At 34.4% G+C, this 23,878-nt stretch overlaps 1 protein-coding gene across 1 annotated transcript in view; it reads left to right on the top strand.

The window, feature by feature from the left end:
- Positions 1 to 23,324, top strand: part of LOC129264204 (dihydrolipoyllysine-residue succinyltransferase component of 2-oxoglutarate dehydrogenase complex, mitochondrial-like) — a 40,044-nt gene extending 16,720 nt beyond the window's left edge. Inside the window, exons 8-16 of the mRNA XM_064101513.1 lie at positions 388 to 555; positions 8,535 to 8,611; positions 9,845 to 9,942; positions 14,221 to 14,351; positions 15,372 to 15,439; positions 16,028 to 16,111; positions 16,967 to 17,134; positions 18,140 to 21,058; positions 21,994 to 23,324. Coding sequence (XP_063957583.1) covers positions 388 to 555; positions 8,535 to 8,611; positions 9,845 to 9,942; positions 14,221 to 14,351; positions 15,372 to 15,439; positions 16,028 to 16,111; positions 16,967 to 17,134; positions 18,140 to 18,274 — 929 coding nt within the window. The 3' untranslated portion in view covers positions 18,275 to 21,058; positions 21,994 to 23,324. The remainder of the gene's footprint in view (positions 1 to 387; positions 556 to 8,534; positions 8,612 to 9,844; positions 9,943 to 14,220; positions 14,352 to 15,371; positions 15,440 to 16,027; positions 16,112 to 16,966; positions 17,135 to 18,139; positions 21,059 to 21,993) is intronic.
- The last annotated feature ends 554 nt before the right edge of the window (positions 23,325 to 23,878 follow it).

The raw sequence follows: 23,878 nt of genomic DNA, 5'->3' as shown, positions 1-23,878 counted from the left end.
AAATCTGTGTGTATGTCTGCAGGAAATCAAGTTAAATAGGAAATTCATTGATATGATATATGGTCAAAGTAGGTCAACTTCTAAAAAAAAAAATATCTCGTACTTATGAATTGACCCGGCATATTAAATGTGATAATACCGAGATCAACAAAGTATTTGTTGGTGTAGGGACTTTGTTTGTGATTATAGATTTATTTCAAGACTATAGAAATGTACCTATAATAACCCTGTGTGCATTTATGATAATGATAATTATTTCTAGTGCACACTTTCAGAGTAATCACCACTCAACCTGCTGTATAAACTAGAATAAAAGCAAGAAACATAATCATAGTCATTAACATAACATCAGGAAAGTGATATTACTTCTCTAATATTCTATTACAGGAGATGCACCTAAGAAAGCTGCCCCAGAAGCTGCAGCCCCTCCTCCTACCCCTCCACCACCTGCTGCTGCCCCAGCCTCGCCCCCTCCAGGAGCATCAGCTGGGCCCATACCATCAACTCCACCACTACCGCCCTCTATACCTACAGCTCCTATCACATCTAAACCAGGTATTGACTCATTTCTAACCCATAGTGTGAGGAGTTATCAAAATGATATGACGTTGATGTTTTGAAGTAAAATGGTTGTGAGAATGGCGTAGATGTCTGACTCTCGCCTTGTAATCAGAGTGTGGTGTGTTCGAATCCTTTGGCAAGGTATTGGTCCATGCTTTGTCACTCTCCACCTTGTGAAAATCAATGCTGTATGCATAGCAGTTGAGTTTGGAAACTTGTACTACAATGTTCCCCAGTGAGCGGAGAAAGTGCATATAGTGTGTGCAGGCAAGTCAGTATCCAATGACCAGGGAGGATCTATAAAGCACTATGAATGCCCTTGTAATATCATCCAAAATCTTATAATAGAACATTATTACAAAAATGGCCAGTGATACCATTGGAAATATGACTACCAATTACAAAAATCACAAAATTTGTAAATATAGAGTTAAAATAAAATAAAAATAATTCAAGAGTTTAGTTTTGAACATGAGTTGTTTTTTAAAGTATTATATATATTAGTAATTCTTCTTTGAATGAAAAGTAAGACAACTCCTTGTTTCATTGTAACTATCAACTATTATATCCAGTATTAAAGGGAACTGACCTCTGAGTATTTTGCCTGAGTATATGTATATCAAGTGCATGATGTTCAATCTGAATGCTGAATGCTGTTGAAATCTTGACATTATTTGATCTATCTTCATCTGTGATTTTATTTAATAAAGAAATACCATTTACAATTATCATATTATGTAATAGATATTAGGTATGTTGGTCTTACCATGGGCACCTTCAAGAAGGAAGGTCACTTTACTCTAGATGGTCCTTGTAGAAGACGAAGTGTAACTAGTCTTAAGCTATAAAGACCCATGAGGAAAGCTTTGAAAGTTTTCTAGGTCTGCTTTATAGAAAAAGAAATTTACAGGCATGGCCGGCGGGGCAGGCGAGCGGTGCAGCTGAGCTATAGCGCTCGGGCTGCGTTTCAACTGGGACAAGCACATTTTTTATAGTGACTTTGACACTACGAATGCAATTTTTTCATCTGTATTATACTACATCACCTATGAAAATGGAGATTTGAAGATTCACTGGTGTGAACAATAAATTTGATGGCTTGAATTAGAATCTAAAATGAGCTTATAGATTTTATGAGCCTCGTTCTTATCCTTTTTTTACTTTAATTCAAAATATTTTAGATATAGATCTACTCATAAAATATGGTTAAATTTGAGGAGGAAAGACCCCTCAAATATGCTCAGATTGCAAGAGAGCATCTAGAGCTTGCACTTTTCAAGGGACCCCAGAAGACTTATTTGTGCTTGCATTTTGGGCTTGTGTCGTGCACAACGCTCACATAATCTTCTAAAAAATTCAGGCCATGGAGCCATATGCCACTGGCATCCTTGCATTTAAGCCCTGAGGTAGGTTTTGTAATCATCAAAGTGGAAATCTTAACTGTAAGGTCTGAAGTTCTTTGGACTTACTATACTATAGTACAACTGTACAAGTGCATTATGTAATACTCTTATCATTAATATGGGACGGTGCTGTCTTTTGTAATCAAGATGAAAGCAGAAATCTTAGTTTTGAAGAACTTTCGATTGACTGTACTCTAGTACAAGTGCATTATGTAATATTAGATATAATGATATTCTTATCGAATAATAGAGGACATTTTGAAGTACGCTTACGACCCCACTGCTTCCTGAAAATGAAAGGGTATTGTCCTAACCAGTCAAGATCATAGTTGGGAGTCTTGATAAGGGCTAAATTCTCTAATTTTACTTTGCTGCACTATAGTACATGTACTATTATGTAATATAAGATTCAAACCTATCTTAGTGCAATGGCAAGTCTATGACCTGTGTGCGATTAAGGTGGAGATGAAAGGGTAATATCCTCTGCCTCTGCAATCAAGATTGTTGTCAAAATCCGGCTCTGGATCTCATGTTGCTATTATAGCTATTTATAATTAATGAAAGAAGTACAACAATTGAGACTATACAATACATTTGGTTAGAGGTCACTGATCTACTGCGATGCGTTTTCTGTAACAATCAAATATCGGTGACACAACATGTGCTCCTGCAACATATGCTCCGGGCTTAATTTCGTCTAAGATGTAGGGTTAGCATTAGGGTTGCAATATGGTTTTACGTTCTAGTTAGGGTAGGGTATAGAATTAAACCCAGGGTTGAAGTTGTTCATTTTAAAGTGTGTGAAATTTACAGCGTAGCATATGTCATGGAACCCAAAGATAAACTCTTATTAAGACTCAACACTGAAATGATAATGAACAAATAGAAACATAAAATTTAACACAGAAATTCAACTTCATTCATGTAAGTTTTGAAAGCAAATTGTTGGCATTCCAGAGAATCTGCCTCTGCTCACATACTTGATGCTAGATTTTGATACAATCTACATAAAGTCATGGTATCTTCGGGCGTCTAACAAGTTACAAATAGCCTTTAATACGTTTAGAGCCATTTGAACATTTTGTTTTCTTTGTGCCCACCATTGCTCTCTTTATTCTTGCATATGTGTATACATAATACATTTGATTGGCCATCTTAAAAAAACTAAAAAGAAAAAATAGATGAAAATAGGGTGATTCAGGTCTATCAATAGTCTCCTACCAGGCAAACGCTGATGTTAAAAATTGCCACTGGGTTCCGTAACACAAAGGTTAGCGATTGATCGTACGTTTGATTTTCACGATTGATTGTACATTGTAGTCAATGGAATCAATCATAGAAAAATGTTCTACCATCATTGCTTACTATGCTTAGTCTTGTGTTACGGGCCCCTGGTGTAAAAAGGGCTTTATAATTTGCAGAGCAATCATTGAACTTGAAGAAAATATTCTGAAATATTTGCGAACGTTAAGCTATGTAAGGCACTACTTAATAGACAGAGGTTAAATGTCCTCTATGATCAAGGTTTGGACCACAGTATATAAGAACTTAAAGTGATAAGCTTGAATACAATAAATACACCATTTCCTGAAGGTCTGGAATCCTATTTATCAGATTCTAGTATAGATATAAATGTAGTTCACCAGTGTGGTTCATTGCACTTTAAAATCAAATCTCTAGTAATACATCTGGAGATGTATAACTCCTGATATAAGTATCGCTACTTAAGGAAGTGATACCTTTATTTATGTGAACACCATTAAGCCTGTATACCAGGATAGTAAAGTAATAGTTCACATGATATTATTGCATAATCAGATAGTTGAAGTTTCAAGCTGCAAAATATATGTTTTTCTGTTCTTAAAATTTTTGAGTTCTATAAATATATTTTGTTGAAAAATTATACTTACCGGTGTATGATTATGAACTAAGTCACAGATATTTGTGGATTTACAGAAGTGTTAAAGTTATAGGCTTCTAGCTTAAATCTGAAACATATAGATGAAGAATAAGAATTTAGATTTATTTCAATTCCTTGAACCTTTTGTTGCTGGTAATCAATCATAGATTAGGTGAATTATTCATTTCATGGATTTTTTTCCATTTTGAGAATGATTTAGTATATTTCAAGTTGATAAATAATATAGCATTTTTTTAAATATAACTACATTGTAGTAGTGTTGTAATTTTTCTATTTTTCTTTTCTTAGTTGAAGATAACTATTAATTAGATTTGATTTACATGTATTATTACACTGTTAAGTACCTAAAATATGTTTTATAATGAGTCATTATGCAGTATACCAGTTAGGCCTATATATTGTCTTTCTGATTTCTTTAAACCAAGCTGAACACACCAACATTTTGTGTACATATAGGAAAGTGGAAATAAAAGTCAAACAGTATTCCAGAATCTGTATTATTTGTTTGTGCAATAAAGAGGTATGAAATATTCATTGTGTATGAGGTTGGCATCATCTGTATTGTTCTTATATACATATGAGGCGCCATTCGGACCCCCTCCAATTTCAAGAAATACAGGTGTGAGATTTTGTTTCAACCATGATCTGTTTACTGCCAACTTAGCTTTTTTCATGGTATTACTAAGATTAATGCATTTCCTGTGACCCATGGCATGTCTGAGCCGTTTGATCATCTTGGTGGATGGCTAGAACCTGAGACAAATCTTGGTTTATCTGTGAGTGAGAGTACTTGCACCCCACTCCCTTTTATTTTATTATTAAAAAAAATATTGTTTGTTGTAAGATATGTTTAGATTGATGGTCATATTTAAGTCATTGTTTGCCTGAACGAATACCATTGCATGTTGTGTGGTTAAAGCGAGACTGAGCCTGATTTACTTGTAGATTAGTGGAAAGACCATTGGTTTGAGTAGACAGGACTTTAGGTCCTAGGGACTACGCCTGTGTGTAGGTATTACCGGAGGACTTACAGTTTGACTTGGCATTGATACCATGATATAAAAGCATGACTCAACCAAGAAAGATTAGATGTAATGGGATAATTTGATAATTAGAGATAATAACCCCAGGTCTCGGGCAATTTCTACAATTGTCGGATGATATCAGAGCTTTTGTTCTGTTCAAATCTTGATGATTACTAGTATCCTGTGGGGGATAGCATGTCTCACTGTCTTAGATGTCTGAGGATTGGTTAGCTGCAGACTCGGCATGCCTGCCCCAGCTCTAATCCACACAGAGTTTGTTAGATTGGAGTTAAAGAAAGTACTCGGTTGGGTCAAACAATTGTCATGAGGTGGCAGAAATCACGTAACAGTTGTGAAATTGTTGCACACTTCCCCGTATATGTCATCTTACTTTGCCCGCGGAACCCCTCTCTAATCCTCCCGATTGTACTTCTGTCAGTACCAAATCACATTATATCAGAGCAGGGAAGTCAAAAATCAACTGTTCAGGGGATCTATGTCACAGAGATTTGCTTAATCTCATTTGCATTTTATTCTGACAGTCACTGCTTGTAAGTGTCAGAAAATCTTTGAAGGTATCAAAATACATCCCTGACTCACACAGCCCCGAAACAATAGTCTTATTGGGAACCGGATATTCCTTGTTTTGCTCCAAAGATTGCATATTCCACAAATGTCACATCCAATTCTCCAAGCGGTTTAGACCATCGTCGGTAATCTTCCCTGACAGAAATAACCCCGGTATTTGCAATCCTGCCGCTCTGTAAAATCAACAGTATTGCATGAAAAGGGATTATCCGGGTAATTTGAAATTAATTTTGTAGATTAAACCTGTTGCTTGTAATTTGACACCTGATTATTGTGATTTAAATTGTCAAAGGTATGCCTGTAATAGAGAAAAGGAATGATAGGGGATGGCAAATTTCCTGTTCTAAAACGGACCACATGATGGGCCGTTAGATTAATACAAGTGTATTAGATGATTGGAACAGAAAGCCTTTATCTGGATGTAATCTTATTTTTATTTTGTCATGCTACTTATGTTGGCTTTTTTTGTTGTTGTTGTTGGTTTGTGGAATTCCCTTAACATAAGAAAATCCAATTATTTTTTTACAGAATTTGTTATTGTTGTTGAAGTTGATGTTGGCCTGTAATGAGAATAGATTTTTTGTATATGAAAGGCGATTTTTGAAATAATTTATTATGTATATTGTCAGACAGATATGTTGAGTATTATAATCATATAAAGTAAAAACAAGTTGAAACTCAGTAAAGTAGGCCTATAGATTTTTCAAAAACAATCTCAATCTATTGATTTGATTATCCTTTTTAATCAATTGTATGATGTACCTTTGAATCGGAAGTAAAGATTCAATATTTGTTTTTAAAACATTTTAAAGATTTTTTTTAGTGATTCTGTATTCATCATTAATATACCGGTAGTTAAAACAAATTTCCTTAGTGTGTTAAATTCCGTCTAAAACATCTATTTATAGTTCCATATCATGACTAATTGTCCATTTCAGAAAGGGTTGGTGTTTGTCTGTTTTGTTATTGTTTTACATAAAATATACATGATCTCCTTTCAGACTGATTTTCACATTTCAGATTTTAGTGTGACAATGCCTTTTAATTTCATTTTTTCATGTTGATATGGGATTCTGATTTTTACAGTGTATGAGTTAATGCTATATTGCATTAATTATTAAATTTCCAAGATTTTCCTTTGCAAATGGATAATTGAAAATATCTGCAAACACTCTTTTCTAATCAAACAAATCCACTACTTTCCTGTTTTCATAGCAAGTTTGTATCACATATATTAGGTCTGAAATATATCATGATAGTTTTCTCAAGGCTGTACTTGATGTTTTTCTTGTCTTTTTCTGACATTAATGAGAGACATACTTATTTGTACAAGCAACTTTAGAAAATAATTCCACGTCATTCATGTTCCTTACCTTCTTCTTAAAATTCATGCAAAGAGTCTAACCCAAACCCTATATCCATTTCTGATCTGAAATAGACCCTTGACATTCTTTTGATCTTATCACTAGCCTATTACTTTAAATACTTCATTTGATAGTATTATCCTAGTTTATCCTTGACTAAGAATTGTGATACCTCACAGCCCTTTCTCTCTTTTAGAGTCTATTCTTCGAGAGCAAATCAGAGACGCATCCCTCTATCTTCAATCTCTCGTTAATCACTTAGCCCTCATTATTCTTTCACAAGAGACATGTCTTTGAGGGAGAACCACTACCTTACAAACGGAATCGTTTGCTTTTAGTCTGAATAAAAGATGAGCACTGCATGATCTAAGAGCATATATCATCTGCTTCTTGGCTTGGATCTGTGCTTCTTGATTAATCTTTCATGATTTCATACTGCAATCAAGATTTGGAGATTCAAGTGTATTTACTGAAGATTCGACGAAGAGAAATGTTTTGCTTTTAGCCTGAATTAAAGATGAGTGCTGCTAAAATGAAAGTGATGTTTTGTTTGTTATTTGGCTTGTCTTGGATACAAATTGGACAGTGATGGTTACTCTCAGTTGAAAGTTATTTCAGAATGCTATTTTTTTTTGTCACTGAAATGATCATATAATACATTTATGAAGCTGCAATATTGGAAATGAAATTGCAAGCTCATGGTGTGTTTTTTGTGCTTTATACTTATATTTGTGATGGATTCGCCAAATCTTGATTTGGCACAACTGATATGATTGAAGGCACTTGTGATAATGAGATTTATCGCCAAAAAAGTATATTTAATTTATGAACTTGCAATAGTTTAGATCAAGTGGTGAAGTGTAGATTTGCAAATTTTCTGTAAAGTCTAATGTTCACACTTCAAACTACACTGTATATACCCTTTCACCTGCTGATTCCATAATGTGTTTTTTTTATAATTGATATGGGTACTCAAGGTATATGTATGCTGATATTATCAAACAGTCTCACAACAGGCGAAAAATGGGGGGGGGGGGGCTACTTCTGACAACATACTGCGTAGATCTGCTACATTGGATAAGCTTTAACTATGTAGTACACAATGAATGGGGATTTTTCAAGGCTCCTTTTTTATAGTACATACAACTGTATGAGCTATTTATTCATTCATTATACTGTATGTTGATTTTTGTGCTCCCTGTTTGAGGAGGTATTTTCAAGAATTTCACTATTTAAGAGCAGTAAGAATGTTCAATTTGTGACAAACATGCAATGTAAACACACTGTCAAAGAACTTTTGTGATTTATGGTTGTGCCATTACCCCCAGCTCTGTCTTGAGCTGCCAGTTCCCAGGGCTGAGTGCATTTCAAGGAATTAATTCTGCCATGTACCCATTCCCCTCACCTGGGTTGAGTGCAGCACAATGTGGGTAAATTTCTTGCTGATGGGAAACATGCTTTGTTGGGGATTTGAACCCACAACCCTCTGTTACAAGGGCGAGAGTCAAAACCTCTAGACCTCAACATCCCTGTATACTGTATGCAGGCAATGTATTTGCTATGCACATCGAGATGTCATGTCATTTCAATGTGGTATTAAGGCAGATTATTGTTATTTATAATGATATCAATCCTCGCCACTGTCATCAGTTTTCTATGTTTTTTTCTACAGCATCATCAGTCCCTATCCAGCCTGCTGCAGTATCCCAGTCAGAACCTATTGGCTTTGGAGCAAGATCGGAACAAAGGGTAAGATCACTCAATGACTGAACTCAATTGTTATTTATAATTCAGTACTGGCATGATACTGAAAATGACAGCAAAATTTGTAGTTTGGTTATGCTAAACTCAAGAAAATAGATTCCTGAATGTAATGACTACATAAAGGAGATGAGAAAGGCTGTCTTTATTTTTATGAGCAGTTTTCTACCGAGGTTTATTTTAGTGGTGGCCGCTTTTTCACAGCATTACAATTTTTTTTTTCAGGCCAAGTTAGTGGTCTTAAAGCCCAAATTGAAGGAATATCAATGTAATCACAATAAAATCATATCAAATTTCAGAATGTTTAATGTAATTTACGCTAATAAAACAAGATTAAAGATGGAAATGAAAGCAAGTGCACTTCCTCTTTGCAAAGAGTTAGTTTTGAAACACTTTTCATTTGAAATTAGTGGAAGATGGAAGCAGTGTTTTCGATGATGATAGGTGGTCAGAAATCATCTGTGCTGTCAGGGCCCAACCACTGCTGTCCACTGTAGCTATAACACTGTTTACGAACAGGTGGTCTTTATAGAGAGGTTCCTTGAATACGTGTTTCAATGGAGAGGGGGGGGGGGGGGTGTTCCAGGGGAAACCAAACTCGTGGTCTTCTTAGGCAGGTGGTCCTTTCCTTTACAGGTTGTTAAAGGGGTTCTTCAAGCTGAAAATAATATGGTTTGAACAGATAAAAGGAAAATCAGGCGAACAAAAAACTGAAAATTTGTTCAAAATCCGACAAGGAATAACAAAGTTATGTCATTTTGAAGGAGTATTATTTCGGTGAAGCAGTTTTATGCATGTCTTTATGAATATTCAGTGAGCAAATTCATTATGTCATATCCCCACTTGTTTTTTGTATTTTATAATATAGAATTATGTTTATTCAAATTTTGTCCAAGAATTAAAAAAGATTGGATTGATAACTAATTTAATGCTTTGGATATTCATTGCCACAACTTATTTCACTAGAAGGGAGACATATCATACACACATGTATGAAAATATGAAATAATTATGATTTCATGTAATAACATAAGAAAAAAGAAAGTCGGGACAGCACATCATCAGCCCACCTAATGAATATTCACGATGATGTGCATATAACTGTTTTCACGTAATACTGCTAAACTTCAAAATTCAATAAATTTGTTATTTGTTCTCAAATTTTGAAGAAATTATTTGTATATTGTTTCCCTTTTTACTACAAACTTTGATTTATCACAGGTCAAGATGTCCAGGATGAGACAGAGGATAGCACAAAGACTCAAGGATGCCCAGAATACTGCTGCAATGCTTACTACATTCAATGAAATAGATATGAGGTGAGAACCATTCCAGGGGCACCTTGGTCCGGTTTCATAAAGGCTTGTTATAACAAATGCACAACTTCAATAACAAATTTACAATTAGCCAATATGATTGAAGGATTTCCGTAGCTCTTCATTGCTATTGTAAATTTGTTATTATATTGTTATAACAATTTTTAGGAAACAGGCATTAGGGGAGTGTTTCATCAACATTGTTCTCCAACAAGTTGTCAGCTCTGACATCTTTCCTTGATTTTGATTGGCTGAGAAGCACTGTTCCTATGGCAACTGTCAGATAAAACTTGACTTGTCTGATAAAACGTCCGACAAGTTCTTTCGTAAAAAAATCCCCTGATCTCTGTCTCTCAATCTGTTTATTCCTGTTTCCATTCTTGCATTGGCTTAAGAACCATTTGATAACTGTGTGCTGATTGCCCACCAGAGGGCTCACTGTAATTACACTTTCTTGATGCTTTGGAGTGATAGATAGAGATTTGTATAACATTGCATGCATATTAACTGAAAGATCATATTCATTAATGAATCCAATATAAATTTACATTGATTGCTGTTTAATCATTTTCATGTTTTCTGATTCTTTACTTGAATTTTCATGTAATTTTAATAAAATTATGAAGATTCTCTTGCTTGCAATTTATCATCATGATAGATATTAGAATATTCAGCTGATTGGGCATTTCACAGGGATGGAATGTACTCTTGTGACTAGGGGGACAACTAGTCTGGGTGTGCAGACTGCATTACACATTTATTACAGAGTGTCTTCATGTGCAACCACCATCTTTGAGGCACTGGTTTACAGTTTGTTTTAAGTGCACCCTTAAGGTATTCAACAAGGTTTGGATAATATCAAGGAAGATTCACTATTCCAGTCCTTCATTTTTATTGGGAAAAGTGAAAGTATGCATATTTATCTGTCCTATCTTTGTCACTATCAATTGTTGGTCGTGGCCCCATCTCTATCCACTATGGCCCGTATTCTGGAGTCGGGTTCAACTTAGATCATGGTCTAACTCTGTGCTAAAATTATGGGAAGCCAAACGTTTCAAAATTTTGTTTACAGAGAATGCTTCTCAAGTTAACTATGCTCTTCACTAATTATTTAATGGTGAAGACAATTGTCATACTTATCCTTCCCAGGCAGTTAATAATGTTTTGGGAGTCAAATGAGCTGATACATTGAACCTCTACTGTTAGAGATTTATGTAACAACTGGCTTTCCATAGTTAAACCACAACTGAAAACCAGAGTTTAAATTAAACCTGACTTCAGAATACGGGTCTATGTATTTATAAGCAGGCCTCACAGGACTTCTGACCTTCTTCCTGGAGATGGATCCAGCCCGTCGAATCTTTCAAGGCAGTGACTCTTTTGATCCTTGAATGAGTGTAATTGGCAAATCTAACTGCTTTTCTCTAGACTTTTTCATGGCTGCAAATGTTGTTAGTTGTATACGGATCCCAAGTTGATGATGCTTTATTTAAGATAGCGTTTAACCATCATAGAATACCGTTTCTCCTTGGATTATCACTTTCATTAACTTACTTTTGGAGAGTGTTTCATTAACATTTTCAGCCTGACAAGTTGTTTGATCTGACATGTTTCCTCGAATTTGATTAGCTGAGAAGCACACATCTGACAGTTACTCTGGTAACTGTCAAATAAAACCAACTTTTGTCAGATAAACATCTGACTTTCCTATCCTTAATTACTCCCCTGGACTATGCAACCTGATTATTCAATTTCACATCCTGTCGTAGTATTAAATCCAGGTATTTTGTGTGGGGTGTTTCTTTGGCTCTTGTACTAGTGTGTTAGTAGAGCGTCCGTCTCTCAACCGGGAGTCCAAACCCCGGCTGCATCAGACCAAACGACGTTAATAAATGTGAGTTGCTGCTACCCTGTTTGGCATTCAATAAGACAAGGGATAGAGCTACGTCCATCTGGCGTTGATTAGTGCCCACAATTAATTGGGCAAAACATTTTTTCGGAGGATTTCTTTTTTAAACAATCAGGGTTGGCACGTTTTAAACGGTGTGTTTTAAAACATGTTTTAAAACGCGTTTTAAAACACCCGTTTTTTTTTACAAAAAAAACGTGTTTTAAAACGCCTCATAGACTTGTGTGTTATAAATATGCATGGTCATGGATGTGATTTTAGATGAATATTTTTTTTTATTCTTTTATTTCTTAAGTGGTATATCATTTTCTTCTAACTAAATCTCTTTTTCAACACCACTCTTTCCTTCTTAATCCCCCTTTCTCCATCACTTTGTCATGTTCCTTGAAATCCTCTTGTTCAATTGTGCACATCAATCTATAGAATATTCTCATTATAACAAACATCTGAGTGTTGTGCTCACTTTTTAGACAGGGAAAGAAACACTATTTAAAATAAGCTCAAATGTGTAATAGTAGTACTTGAATGAATGGAGGAGTTGCAAAAGCATAAAATACTTTACAAATAGACTGAAAAAATTGACATTGTATTCTTGAGGTACATACAAAAGCAGGTGAAACATTGCGCTTCGTAAAGATGAAGAAAAGTAGTTTAATTCAGTATAAGATTGTCAGCTAGCAAACCTTAAAGGACAGTCCACCCCAAGAAAAATACATGTATATGCTGAAAATTTCTTTAAAATCGGATGTAAAATGATAAAGTTATGACATTTTAAAGTTTTGCTTAATTATGCAAAACAATTAGATATCTTGGTCGGTATGCAAATGAGGGGACTAATGACATCACTCACTCACTACTTATTTTGTATTTCGTTATTTTATCATTGTCATGTGAAATAAAGTTTTATTCCTCCCTGAACATGTGGAACTACCATTGTTTTTAACATTTTTTGGGTCAGTCAAGTAGGTCATTATTATCAAATCTGTAAAAATTGAAATTGTATTGTTCAAACAATAAAAAACAAAATAAATAGTGAGGAACATCATCGACTCTTTCATTTGCATATCACTGAGATGGTTGGTATTACTGTTTTGTGAAAAATAAGCGAAACTTTAAAGTGTCATACATGTAACTTATTTCACATTTGATTTTGATGAAATTTTCAGCATTATGCTTGTTTGAATTTTCTCTACTGATTAAAATCAACATTTTTCTGGGGTGGACCTGACCTTTAACCCTAACAATCCCAGGGGACCGTAATGGCCCCCTAAAAATTTTCTATGATGAATCCATGAGCAGGACAGGGCCACGCCATATTGTTCAAGACTATTTTTGGGATGCATGCATCGGTATGTGATTATGATATTACACAAGTGCATGTCAGACCCCGAATTGCTCAATAACGTGATTTCATGTATAAAGCCAATGTGAATTTTTTGCCAACATTCGTACCTGTACCAATATTTGTACATGATTGGAAAATTATCGCCAATAATTTCCATTAAAAAAAAACCTAACCAAAAAAACTGTTCATAAGAAATATTAAAAAAAAAGTTAAAACAAACACTAAAAAACATTTTGATTAAAAATCTTCAATTAAAGAAATAAGGGCTTTATTTATAGATTTAAACCCAAACTTGTATTTCATGCTCTAAAATTGGTTTAATTTATTAAAATGAAATGAAGAATATTGATTAAATGATATCAAGCTTTGAAAGCCCATAGTCTTTAGATTATGTCATTTTCTTACATTGTGCAAATTCTTCTCACCCCCTAGATTGACAAGACTCAAATGTATGTACATGTATGAGGAATAAACTTATAAAATGTCAATGTACTTTTTTGCATTCAATTTCAATGATTTAGTAATTTTTGGGAAAATATGAACTTTTCTTTTGGAAATTCAGTGAGAAAAATTGTAGTTTTCTCTTACTTACTCAAAAAATGTATTTAAAACATCAAGAGCTTAAATAATACAGTATTAAATGTATAGTTTAATTGATTTACAGAAAATTTCATCGTTCGTTGGGGGAAAAATACGTTTTAAAACGATTTAAAACGTTTTAAAACAATAAAAAACGTTTTATTTGTTTTTTTTTATAAAAAACGTTTTTTATTACAACCCTGTAAACAATAAAACATGGATTTTTCTATTTTTCTAATTTTAATCTTGTATGATGTTCTGCTCGGTTTTCGGTCAATGCAAATGCCTGCGTAGACAAAAACAATGGGAATTCTGGAAAGCCACTGAAACCTCCCATGTAGGGAAGACACGGACATGACTATTGTTATAGTTCTATTACATTAAGAATCTGTACATTTGTTGCAACATAGTCACATGACGTGTGTATTATATTTCTTCTTATCTATAGCAATATAATAGGGGTAAGGAATAAACACAAAGATGCTTTCATCAAGAAGCATGGAGTCAAGTTGGGCTTTATGTCGGCTTTCGTCAAAGCATCATCTTATGCTCTCAAGGAAATGCCCGTTGTTAATGCAGGTATGTAGTCATAACCCACCCAACATAGCAGTTGTAATAGCAACAAACTCAAATGTATTTAGAGAGGTTGCACTGCCAATCATCCATTTGATGCAGCCTCATGCCGAGTCTCTTAATAACCAAGATATATATTAACTTACACAGTACATTCTTACCTTAACTGTATAAACCTAAAACTTGAATGTACAGATAGAGACAGTATATCTTCATCTTGTTCACAAATCAGTATTCTGAGAACTGGCTGACAACTTTTATGCCATCAGTGCCTATCCACAAAAATAACTTAATCCAATCGTTTTACATGTCCAGTGCATAAGTAGTTTCAAGGGACGACTTTTTTTGTCTATCCCTGTGGCTCAGTGTCATACAAGAATTGGAAATCATTGTGTGGTTACATCCCGTTACTTGATATTTTTTTGCACAGAAGCCACTTGAAAGATCCAGTATTGTATCATTCTTAAATGCATGAATATGCATTGTGTGCTTATTCATGCTTATTTTAGCTGCTTAAATGTGGGATATTAAACTCCTGATTTAAATCCCTGTATTGAATTATTTATCATATTTTTCTGTCAAATCCTACATTACACATACCTAGCAGCATTTAGTTATAAATTCTCTACTGCTCGTTACGCAGGGATTTAAAATGGATTTTCATGTGTATTTGTATGATAGCTATAAGTATTTATAGGTATAATTTAGCTTTATACAGTCATTTGAAATCATCTCCAATATTTGTCACCATATGGTGCCAGCAGTGATGCACATCCACTTGATGCTTGCATTCAAACATTTTCACCTTTCACTTGAAATCAGGACAATAATAAATAGTCAATTTCTATGACACATAGTCAAAACAGTATGTTCAGATCATTGTCAGCTTGAGGGATGTTTCCAACTATTTGCAAATGTTTTTTAACTCCTCTTTGAAGACATATTTCCATCTAAATCTTGTTCATTCTAGCTATCTCCAGTTTACCTTAATTTTCTATTTTGTCTGTCACTCCTTTGTTATCACAGTTATTGATGAAAATGAAATAGTGTATCGTGACTACGTTGACATCAGCGTGGCTGTGGCTACTCCTAAGGTATGATTGAAATGATTTTCCCATTTATTCTATGAATTATGAGATCTCTGGCTCTGAAAGTTGAGATTCAGCCAGATAATGTAGAATTCAAATGCTCTCTTCCAGTTCAATATGATATAATGAATTTGTAATTCTTTTCAAATATGGTTTGTTTTATTTTCATTTCTCCATTTACATACAATGTGCATATCATCAAAACGGACTTTTATTCGCAGACTGAGACTTTCTATCATTTACATTACAGCAGAATGAGTCTAGATTGTTGCCCCCCCCCCCTTTCATTTCAATGCCTCCATCAATTTCAAGCTCCAAGCTAAACATGGCAGTCTTCCCCATTTCATTTGTTGATGTTTATACTTTACCTTTTTTTTTCAATAATTAAAAACAGGTAAAAATTTTCCAATTATATATTAATTAGAATAATATGTATGTTAATCATTATGTTGGAAAATATTTGTTTGTTTTTATGTAATGTAATGTTGATAAATGATTATACATGTACTTGTATATACTTTTGTTACTGAGATGTGGAAATGAAATGCAGTCAAATCGAAACAATATTTTTTGAATTTCTCTCTCTTCCTTTAGGGTCTAGTAGTTCCTGTTCTTCGTAATGCTGATGGTATGAGCTTTGCGGACGTTGAGAAGGGGCTGAATGAGCTTGGTGAAAAGGTATTTTCTCTTCTTCCAACACCTCCCCCCCCCCCCAATATTCTGCCAAGCATCCAGAGAAAAGGGGTGCAACAAACAGCAATAGATTTATCAGGGTTTTTTTTTTTTTGGGGGGGGGTGGTATTTATGCTGGCCTAAATTTTCTGAATAAAAGAAAGTGTCAACAATTTCAGCTGTACTTTTTCAGAAAAGATTCAAATCTGCAAATACTTTACAAAAAAGGTTTTTATAAAATGTTTATAGAAGGTAAAGTATGATAGTGAATTGATTATTGTTGGAATGTATTGATCACAGAGAAAAGTGATACAGCATGAAGTGGGAACCAGAAAGGTTCAGAAATGGTTTTCTTTTTATAAAAAATGAAGATCAAAGTGTCAACAATTTTAAGTGTATTTTTTCAAAGATTTAAAAAGATTCAAATCTTCAAAGATTCAAGTTTAGAAGGTTAAGTTTGATATTGAATTGATTATTGTTAGAATGTATTCATTACAGAGGAAAGGTTATATGGCATGAAGTGGGAGCCAGTATGTTATATAGCATATATAGTTTTATTTTATTAAATGACGATCAAAGTTCATTTCAAGTCAATTAAATTCGATAAATCCTATTACATGCTTAGATCATAAAATCTTCGGATTTCAAATGTGTGCAAACTTGATTCAACTTCAACAGTTTTTATTAAAAAAGAAGAAGTGATATTTTCTTGTTACAAAGACAAGGACAATGCTGTACTTAATTCAAAATGCAGACAAATTAGTAATGTTCTATAATTTTGATCTATATAATCTCCATCCATCGTTTTTCTCAGACAAAAGGTTCACTTTCTCTTCTTCCACATCTTCTTTGTCTATCCAGGCCAGATCAGGAACACTAGCAGTTGAAGACATGGATGGAGGTACCTTTACAATAAGTAATGGAGGTGTATTTGGTTCTATGTTTGGTACCCCTATCATCAACCCACCTCAGTCAGCAATCCTGGGAATGCACGCCTCGTTTGATAGACCCGTTGCTATAAATGGAAAGGTGAGCTCCTCAAATATCATCATCATCGCTGCTACCACTACTGTAATCATTATCACCATCATCATAATCATCGTCACCATCATTATCATCATCACCATCATTATCATCATCACTGATTATTACCATTATCACCATCATCATCATCACCATCATCATCATCACCATCATCATCTCCACCATCATCATCATTACCATCATTATCATTATCATCATCATTATCATGATCATCACCACTATCACTACTGTCATCACCATCATCATCATTATCATCATCATCACCATCATTATCACTAATTATTACCATTATCACCATCATCACCATCATCATCATCACTGATTATTACCATTATCACCATCATCATCACCATCATCCTCATCATCACCATCATCATCATGATGATCATCACCATCATCATCGTCACCACTACCACTACTGTCATCATAATCATAATCATTATCATCCATCATCACCATATCATCATTATCATCATCATGGTCACTGTCAGTGTTTGCCGTTGATGTCATCATCCTTCACCACCGTCATCAAACTCAGAATTATCATCAACATCACTAACATCATCATTTATTTCAGTTCTCATTTTTTTTGTCTTGCCTGAACAAAGTTCAGCAGAGACGTAGTAATCACTTTTCCTGTTAGTCCGTTGGTCTGTTTAAAAAAGTGTTAATTTTTATTTAACTTTTCTTAACGTTTCTTTCTTTCTGCATCAATTGTTTTCACACTTGGCATAAATGATCATTGGGTAATACCACATGTGACCTCATGAGAATGATGGGGTTAAAGGTCATCTACGAGTGAAAAGATCATGTTGCCTGTTTTATTGATTGTAAAATCAGGTGAGACTCTTGGTTCGCGAACCACCTTGTTTCCAAATGTAGACCAGCTGAAAGATTTTTTTTCTGTTAGATGAATATATATCGATGCAACAATAGGGACCCATGACTGATATATATATTTTTTGGGGGGTGTATTTGTTTCTTATACAGGTTGAGATACGGCCTATGATGTACATTGCCTTGACGTACGACCACAGACTCATCGATGGTAGGGAAGCCGTTACCTTCCTTCGTAAAATCAAAGCCGGTGTCGAAGACCCCAGCATCTACTTACTAGAAATGTGAATTACTCAGAGTTATAGATCTAGATATATTTAAGAAGATCCATTGAAGTAGCGGTGAAGCTGGACTTGTGATTGTAATATTCTGCAATGAGGAAATTGAAGTGGAAGATAGGTGAAAAGTAAGATCAGTTTTTATTTGGAGTCAGATTTTGATGAACTTGACTGACAGCTATTCTTTGTTGAAATAGGTTTTGTTGATGGGTATGTTTAGTTTGTACCATTCACCATCCTTATCCCCTACACATTTGATGAATATTATTTATTTTTATTTCTGTAATATCCATTGGAATTTTTCTGAAAATTAATTTTACAAAATTGCCAAATTCAAATAAGTGAGTGGTATTCATACAGTACATACTCATCAAGATTGATAAGCATTTTGTTCTTTATTTGTTAAATTTTACAATTCATTGCTGAGTTACATTTTTTGATAGGTCATCCAGATTTGCGTCTTTTGAAAAATTTTCAATGTTTTAGATGAAATGTATATATTATATAACATTTACAAAAATATGTGAATCAAATATCTTGGGGTCTAACAATGAAATGTTAGGCATGTTTTGCCCACTGTGAAGGCATATCAGTTGATGCAAATGACTTGATACAAATATAATATACACTTGAATATTCAGTCAGTGGCTAAACAGAGTCAATTTTGAATGCTATGGCATGTCTCATTGTCTAGAAATATGAGTAATAATCAATAAGTTTGTTTTCTTCATTGTAAGGACATTAATACATACTATCTTTGAATGTGTCACACTACTGTCATTCATCTAAAATTAAGGTGGTAAGCGCTTACTACGATTGTGCTTCATATTCTTTAAAAAGAAAACATTTCTGAAGCTTCTAACAAAATGTCAGTCGTTTGTTAAGCTGTCAATTGGTAGTGAGAAACTAAATTGATATGTATATGAATTCATATAAAGACAAATGGCCATTTTGTTATAAATCATATGGGATATATGCATCATTTGTGAAGTACCTCAATACAAATGATTCCAGAGTCACTTGTTAAGAATAAAGTATTCTGAAGAATGTTTGCTGTCTGACTTTGTATTTGAAATAAGTGACTGGTAAGTGGCTGTTACTTTGCATGACAGCTAAGAAAGCAAGGAGGCTTTGTCATTAAGCAACCTGAGGACCAATGGCTGAAGGTCCTCTTTGATAGACCTGGGGTGTTTCATAAAGATTTAAGTGTGACTTAAAGTCCCAGTTGCTGGCGGAATTGCAGGCATCACCGCATCGGTCAAATTGTGCTAAAAGGATGCGCACTCCTGCTTTATTAATCAATAAGATTGCACATTACATCAAACGGTCTGTCAACATTTAAGCATGTCTCTATATGTCACACTTAACTCTTTGTGAAACCCCACCCTGGTTATGAAGATAAATGCCTTACCATAGGCCACTAGGCACTGACCTGGTTTTGAAACCAGGGGCCAGTAACACAAAACTTAGCAATGATCGTAGAACATTTTTCTATGATTGATTCCATTGACCACAATGTACAATCAATCGTGAAAATCAAGCGAATGATTGATCGCTAACCTTTGTGTTACGGAACCCAGGACCCGTCTTACAAAGAGTTGCGATTGATCCAATCAACCACAACTATGGACGGCCAGCAACGTCAACATGTAAAATACATGTTTGTTCAAAATATTTTCTAGATATGATATATATTCATACATTCATAGCTTTCTTTACAATTCACTGTGCTTCTCTTTGTTTTCAAAGGACATTGTGCAAATTTCCTAAAGAAAATAATATGACATTGATGGATTTTCATATACTTGAGTTTGATTGGTTTAAATCCTAAATCTTTATAAGACGGGGTCCTGGTGTTCAGATTACAAGACCAAGTGATCTGTCTCAACTCACAACTGGAATCATTCATGATGAAGTATGCATTCTGTTTAATTGCATTTCTTCTTTCACAAAGATTTCATGTTGGCCTGCATTTGTTTGTATAATATATCTATTCAGATGTGAAATGTAAGAGGATAATTTATTGTTACAGTTAAAACCCTTTTATGGCCGTTCATTCTTTTTCAACTGTTTTGTAAAGCAATTGAGGGCTTTTGTAATGATGAACACATCATTGTAATGAAATGAATTCCCGGAAACTAGATCTTATACAGTAGATTGGGGCATACCATTAATTGATAGAAAATCTTGTTATTGCCATCAAAACATTTAAATGCTCTGGGGCCTGTTGCAGAAAGAGTTGCAATCAATCGCAACTCTAAAAATCTTGCGCAACTTGATTTTCAACCGATCAACAGCGCGCATTTGGGACTTGCGATTGATTTTTTGACTTGCGTGTAAACCCAACTCTTTCTGCAACGGACCCCAGAAGTAGTATCATCATTGAAGGACCAAGAAGTTCTATTTCATCCCAAATGGAGCATTGTACTACTGATTCATTAATGAAGTTCATAATGCATGTTGCTTTGAAAAAAAAAACCCAGTGATTACAAAGCATGGGAATAGGAGAAGAATTTATACTTTAGTATCTACTATCTATATGAATGCCTTGAATACATCGTACTGTGCTTTGCTGTGGTCCTTATTTCTAGTAACATCCTGTCTAGAGTATACACATGCTTTACATCAATGCTGGTGTAAATACATTTTGAGAGACGATGTTTGCATCATTATGTATCATAATGGATATGAAAAACTTCAGTTGTTCAGTTGTGATATATTTTCAATATGGTAAAGAACAAAACAAAGTGACACCATTTTTATTATGAATGTTTATTGATACTTGAGATGTGTTGTGTAAGACAATCCAGGACCCTGTGATGTAAGACTTAACCATTCATGTTATCTCTGCCATCAAAGGTAACTAACATGGTAACTCTACTTGAGAGTCAATCAGAATCAAATCAGGATTTAGGGAAGTTATAATTGAAAGTTCTATGTAAAAATGGTCCAATTGCTTCATTGCTTCCCTCGATGATACAATTTTGCATACTTTTAATTGTGATGGATTGACTGTAGTGTCTCAATCTAGTGACAGAATAGATACTCAAAATAACTTTTCCTATAAAATAATTGATTATTACTTGAGATAGATATTTGTAAAGAAGTTTTGGCTTGCAAGATTTATGCAATGAATGAATGCACAAAAGGGTTACGTAGTTGATATTTGGGAAACACATGCTTCTATTTATTATGATATCTTTTCTAAAGTAGGTAATGCTTTATTTATCATTGAGGGGTTTTTTCCCCTTGTTTCAACCTGATCTTTCAAGAAGTTATTATTGGTGAATGTGATCCATTTCAAAGAGTAAACATTCTAGACATCTAAAGGCGACCGCACACCTTACGACTGGTCTGCGACCCGATTTTAGAATATAATGTAGTAGAATTTGATGCTAATATTAAGACTTGGAATATCTTACTGTGTAATGTTCTAAATCATCGTATAGATACCTATGTTCAAATCTGTGACTATGCTATCATCCTTCCTCGAATAAAAGCGAATTTAATATCTAGTCGTAATGACGTCATTGCAGTCGTCCGATTGGCTACGATTTGAAACCAATTTGGCCTTTATTCCAAAATAAAGGCTTGCAATCTTTCAAAATTGTTATGTTAGTATACTTTCAATTAATTTTAACTTTAAATAAAATGATTTATTCCATTCACATTTTCAGAAAATGAGCAAAGTACGATTTGTTCCAAAATCGGATCGCGAACAGTCGTAAGGTGTGCGGTGGCCTTTAGAAGAGTTAACTTGCATCTTTTCCTCGATTCAGAGCTTTTAATTCTCCAGCAGTTGTCTTATTGCCTCCTAGGAGAGTGTATATGATAACACCCAATAAATCTCAAGGAATAAATACATGATATATTGGATAGTTTGGTGTTAATGCCGGTCCTGGTGTTGGGAGCTTCACACCTACATGTAGTGAGATTCATTCTTGGATCGGCTTCATTTTAAAGCTAAATGAAAGTAGTTGCAGTAAAACACTGATTTTGTGAGAAAGTCTGTAAAACCAAGGTTAAGTAATACTATATAATCGTGGATCTAGATCTGGTACAGTTACATATACTTAACTTTGTGAAATCATAAAATCTAAGCTGAAAAACGATCACTCTGAAGATCGCCAACACAGATAGGCACACGTGGGAGAGTGTATATTATTTCTGCTGAAATAAAGACCCGACGGAAGTGCCCAAATCCGCGCTTATTTTGCTTATTTTTTCAGCAATTACACAATTTCTTCCAGAATCCTTTGGCACATATTTTTATTCATACAGACACTTGGGTGGTCATATTGGATTCTGTAAAAAGTCATTTTGAGATCGTTACCACAACTGGCATTTATCTTTAAGTAAGGTGCTGACATATAAATTGACCTAACACCAATACCAAGATGTTAGCGTTGAACATGAGATCACTAGTCATGATATAATAAGAATAATTTGATTATGAATTGGTATAGCCCAGCCACTATATATTGTAGATATACTCTACTGTGCTTTAATTTGATACATGATACATATTCTCTATTATTTCCGCCGTATTTATGTTGGTCTATGCAACGTAATCGCGTGTATTCAGACATCTCTTTATATCTAGACTGCAGAGACCGATCATTCATGCATTGTTCAAACACATACGCTGTCTGAGTAATAATCATTTAAGAACAAACATAGACATGTACTGTACATGGAAGTTGAAAGGTTATCTTCCAACTGGGTGCTAGGGTATGTCTCGAAGTGATGAGCCAAATATCCACTCCCTTCATTTGCATCAACTTCCATGAATGTTTTCATTGCAGCTAACTTGGAAAGGAGGAATTTTGGGGATGTGTTTTGGGGTGATTCAAAAGAAAGAATGAGAATGTGTAATATGTATTATAAAGGATCTTGATGATTCTATGAATATGAAATAAAATGATGAATTGTCCTTGCATGCTCCGACCATAGAGCTTTATTAGGACCTTGATGTGGTGAATATATTGAAGCTATCTGTTGCTTCGATACCATGGCAACTGTATCAATTAAAAGTTTAACATTGTTTTAACATTTGACAACACAGAGCTTGGCTGTTTTTATTGTTTGTACCAAGTTATTCAGAAAAAAAACTTTACATACAGAACTATAGTATATGTCTTTAAAAATATATTCTCCCCAAAAAACAATTCTTATTAGTATTACTGCTTGGATAATGAGGTGAATTTCATATTTGTCAAAGTAAGGCATGACTGCAATGAAAGAAATCATAATACTTCATGAGCTTCCCTGAACATCATTGCAAAATACCTTTTCAATTAACCCTAACTAGGGCCCTGCCCCCCTTCGGCTTTTCACCTGGTAAGTCCAAATTGCACAGAGATTTTGCCCTGACTTTTTTCTTTGAAGTCTCGCGCAACTTTTGACACCAAATTTGCTACATCCTGATACGAAGTCTGAAAGTTCCAAACTTACATATGCACATCAGACCCAAAATTGCTCAAAAACGGATGTCATGTACAAGGGGCGACTGAAAAGTTTTGAGCCTAGCATAGATAGATTAAGAACATATGAAGATCAAATTTGGGCCATTAAAATTTTACACAATACTTAATCCTACCAACCTAATGTCATG

The sequence above is a fragment of the Lytechinus pictus genome, chromosome 7, assembly GCF_037042905.1.
Source record: "Lytechinus pictus isolate F3 Inbred chromosome 7, Lp3.0, whole genome shotgun sequence".
Lineage (NCBI taxonomy): Eukaryota > Metazoa > Echinodermata > Echinoidea > Temnopleuroida > Toxopneustidae > Lytechinus > Lytechinus pictus.
This window is presented reverse-complemented; position numbering and strand designations above follow the sequence as displayed.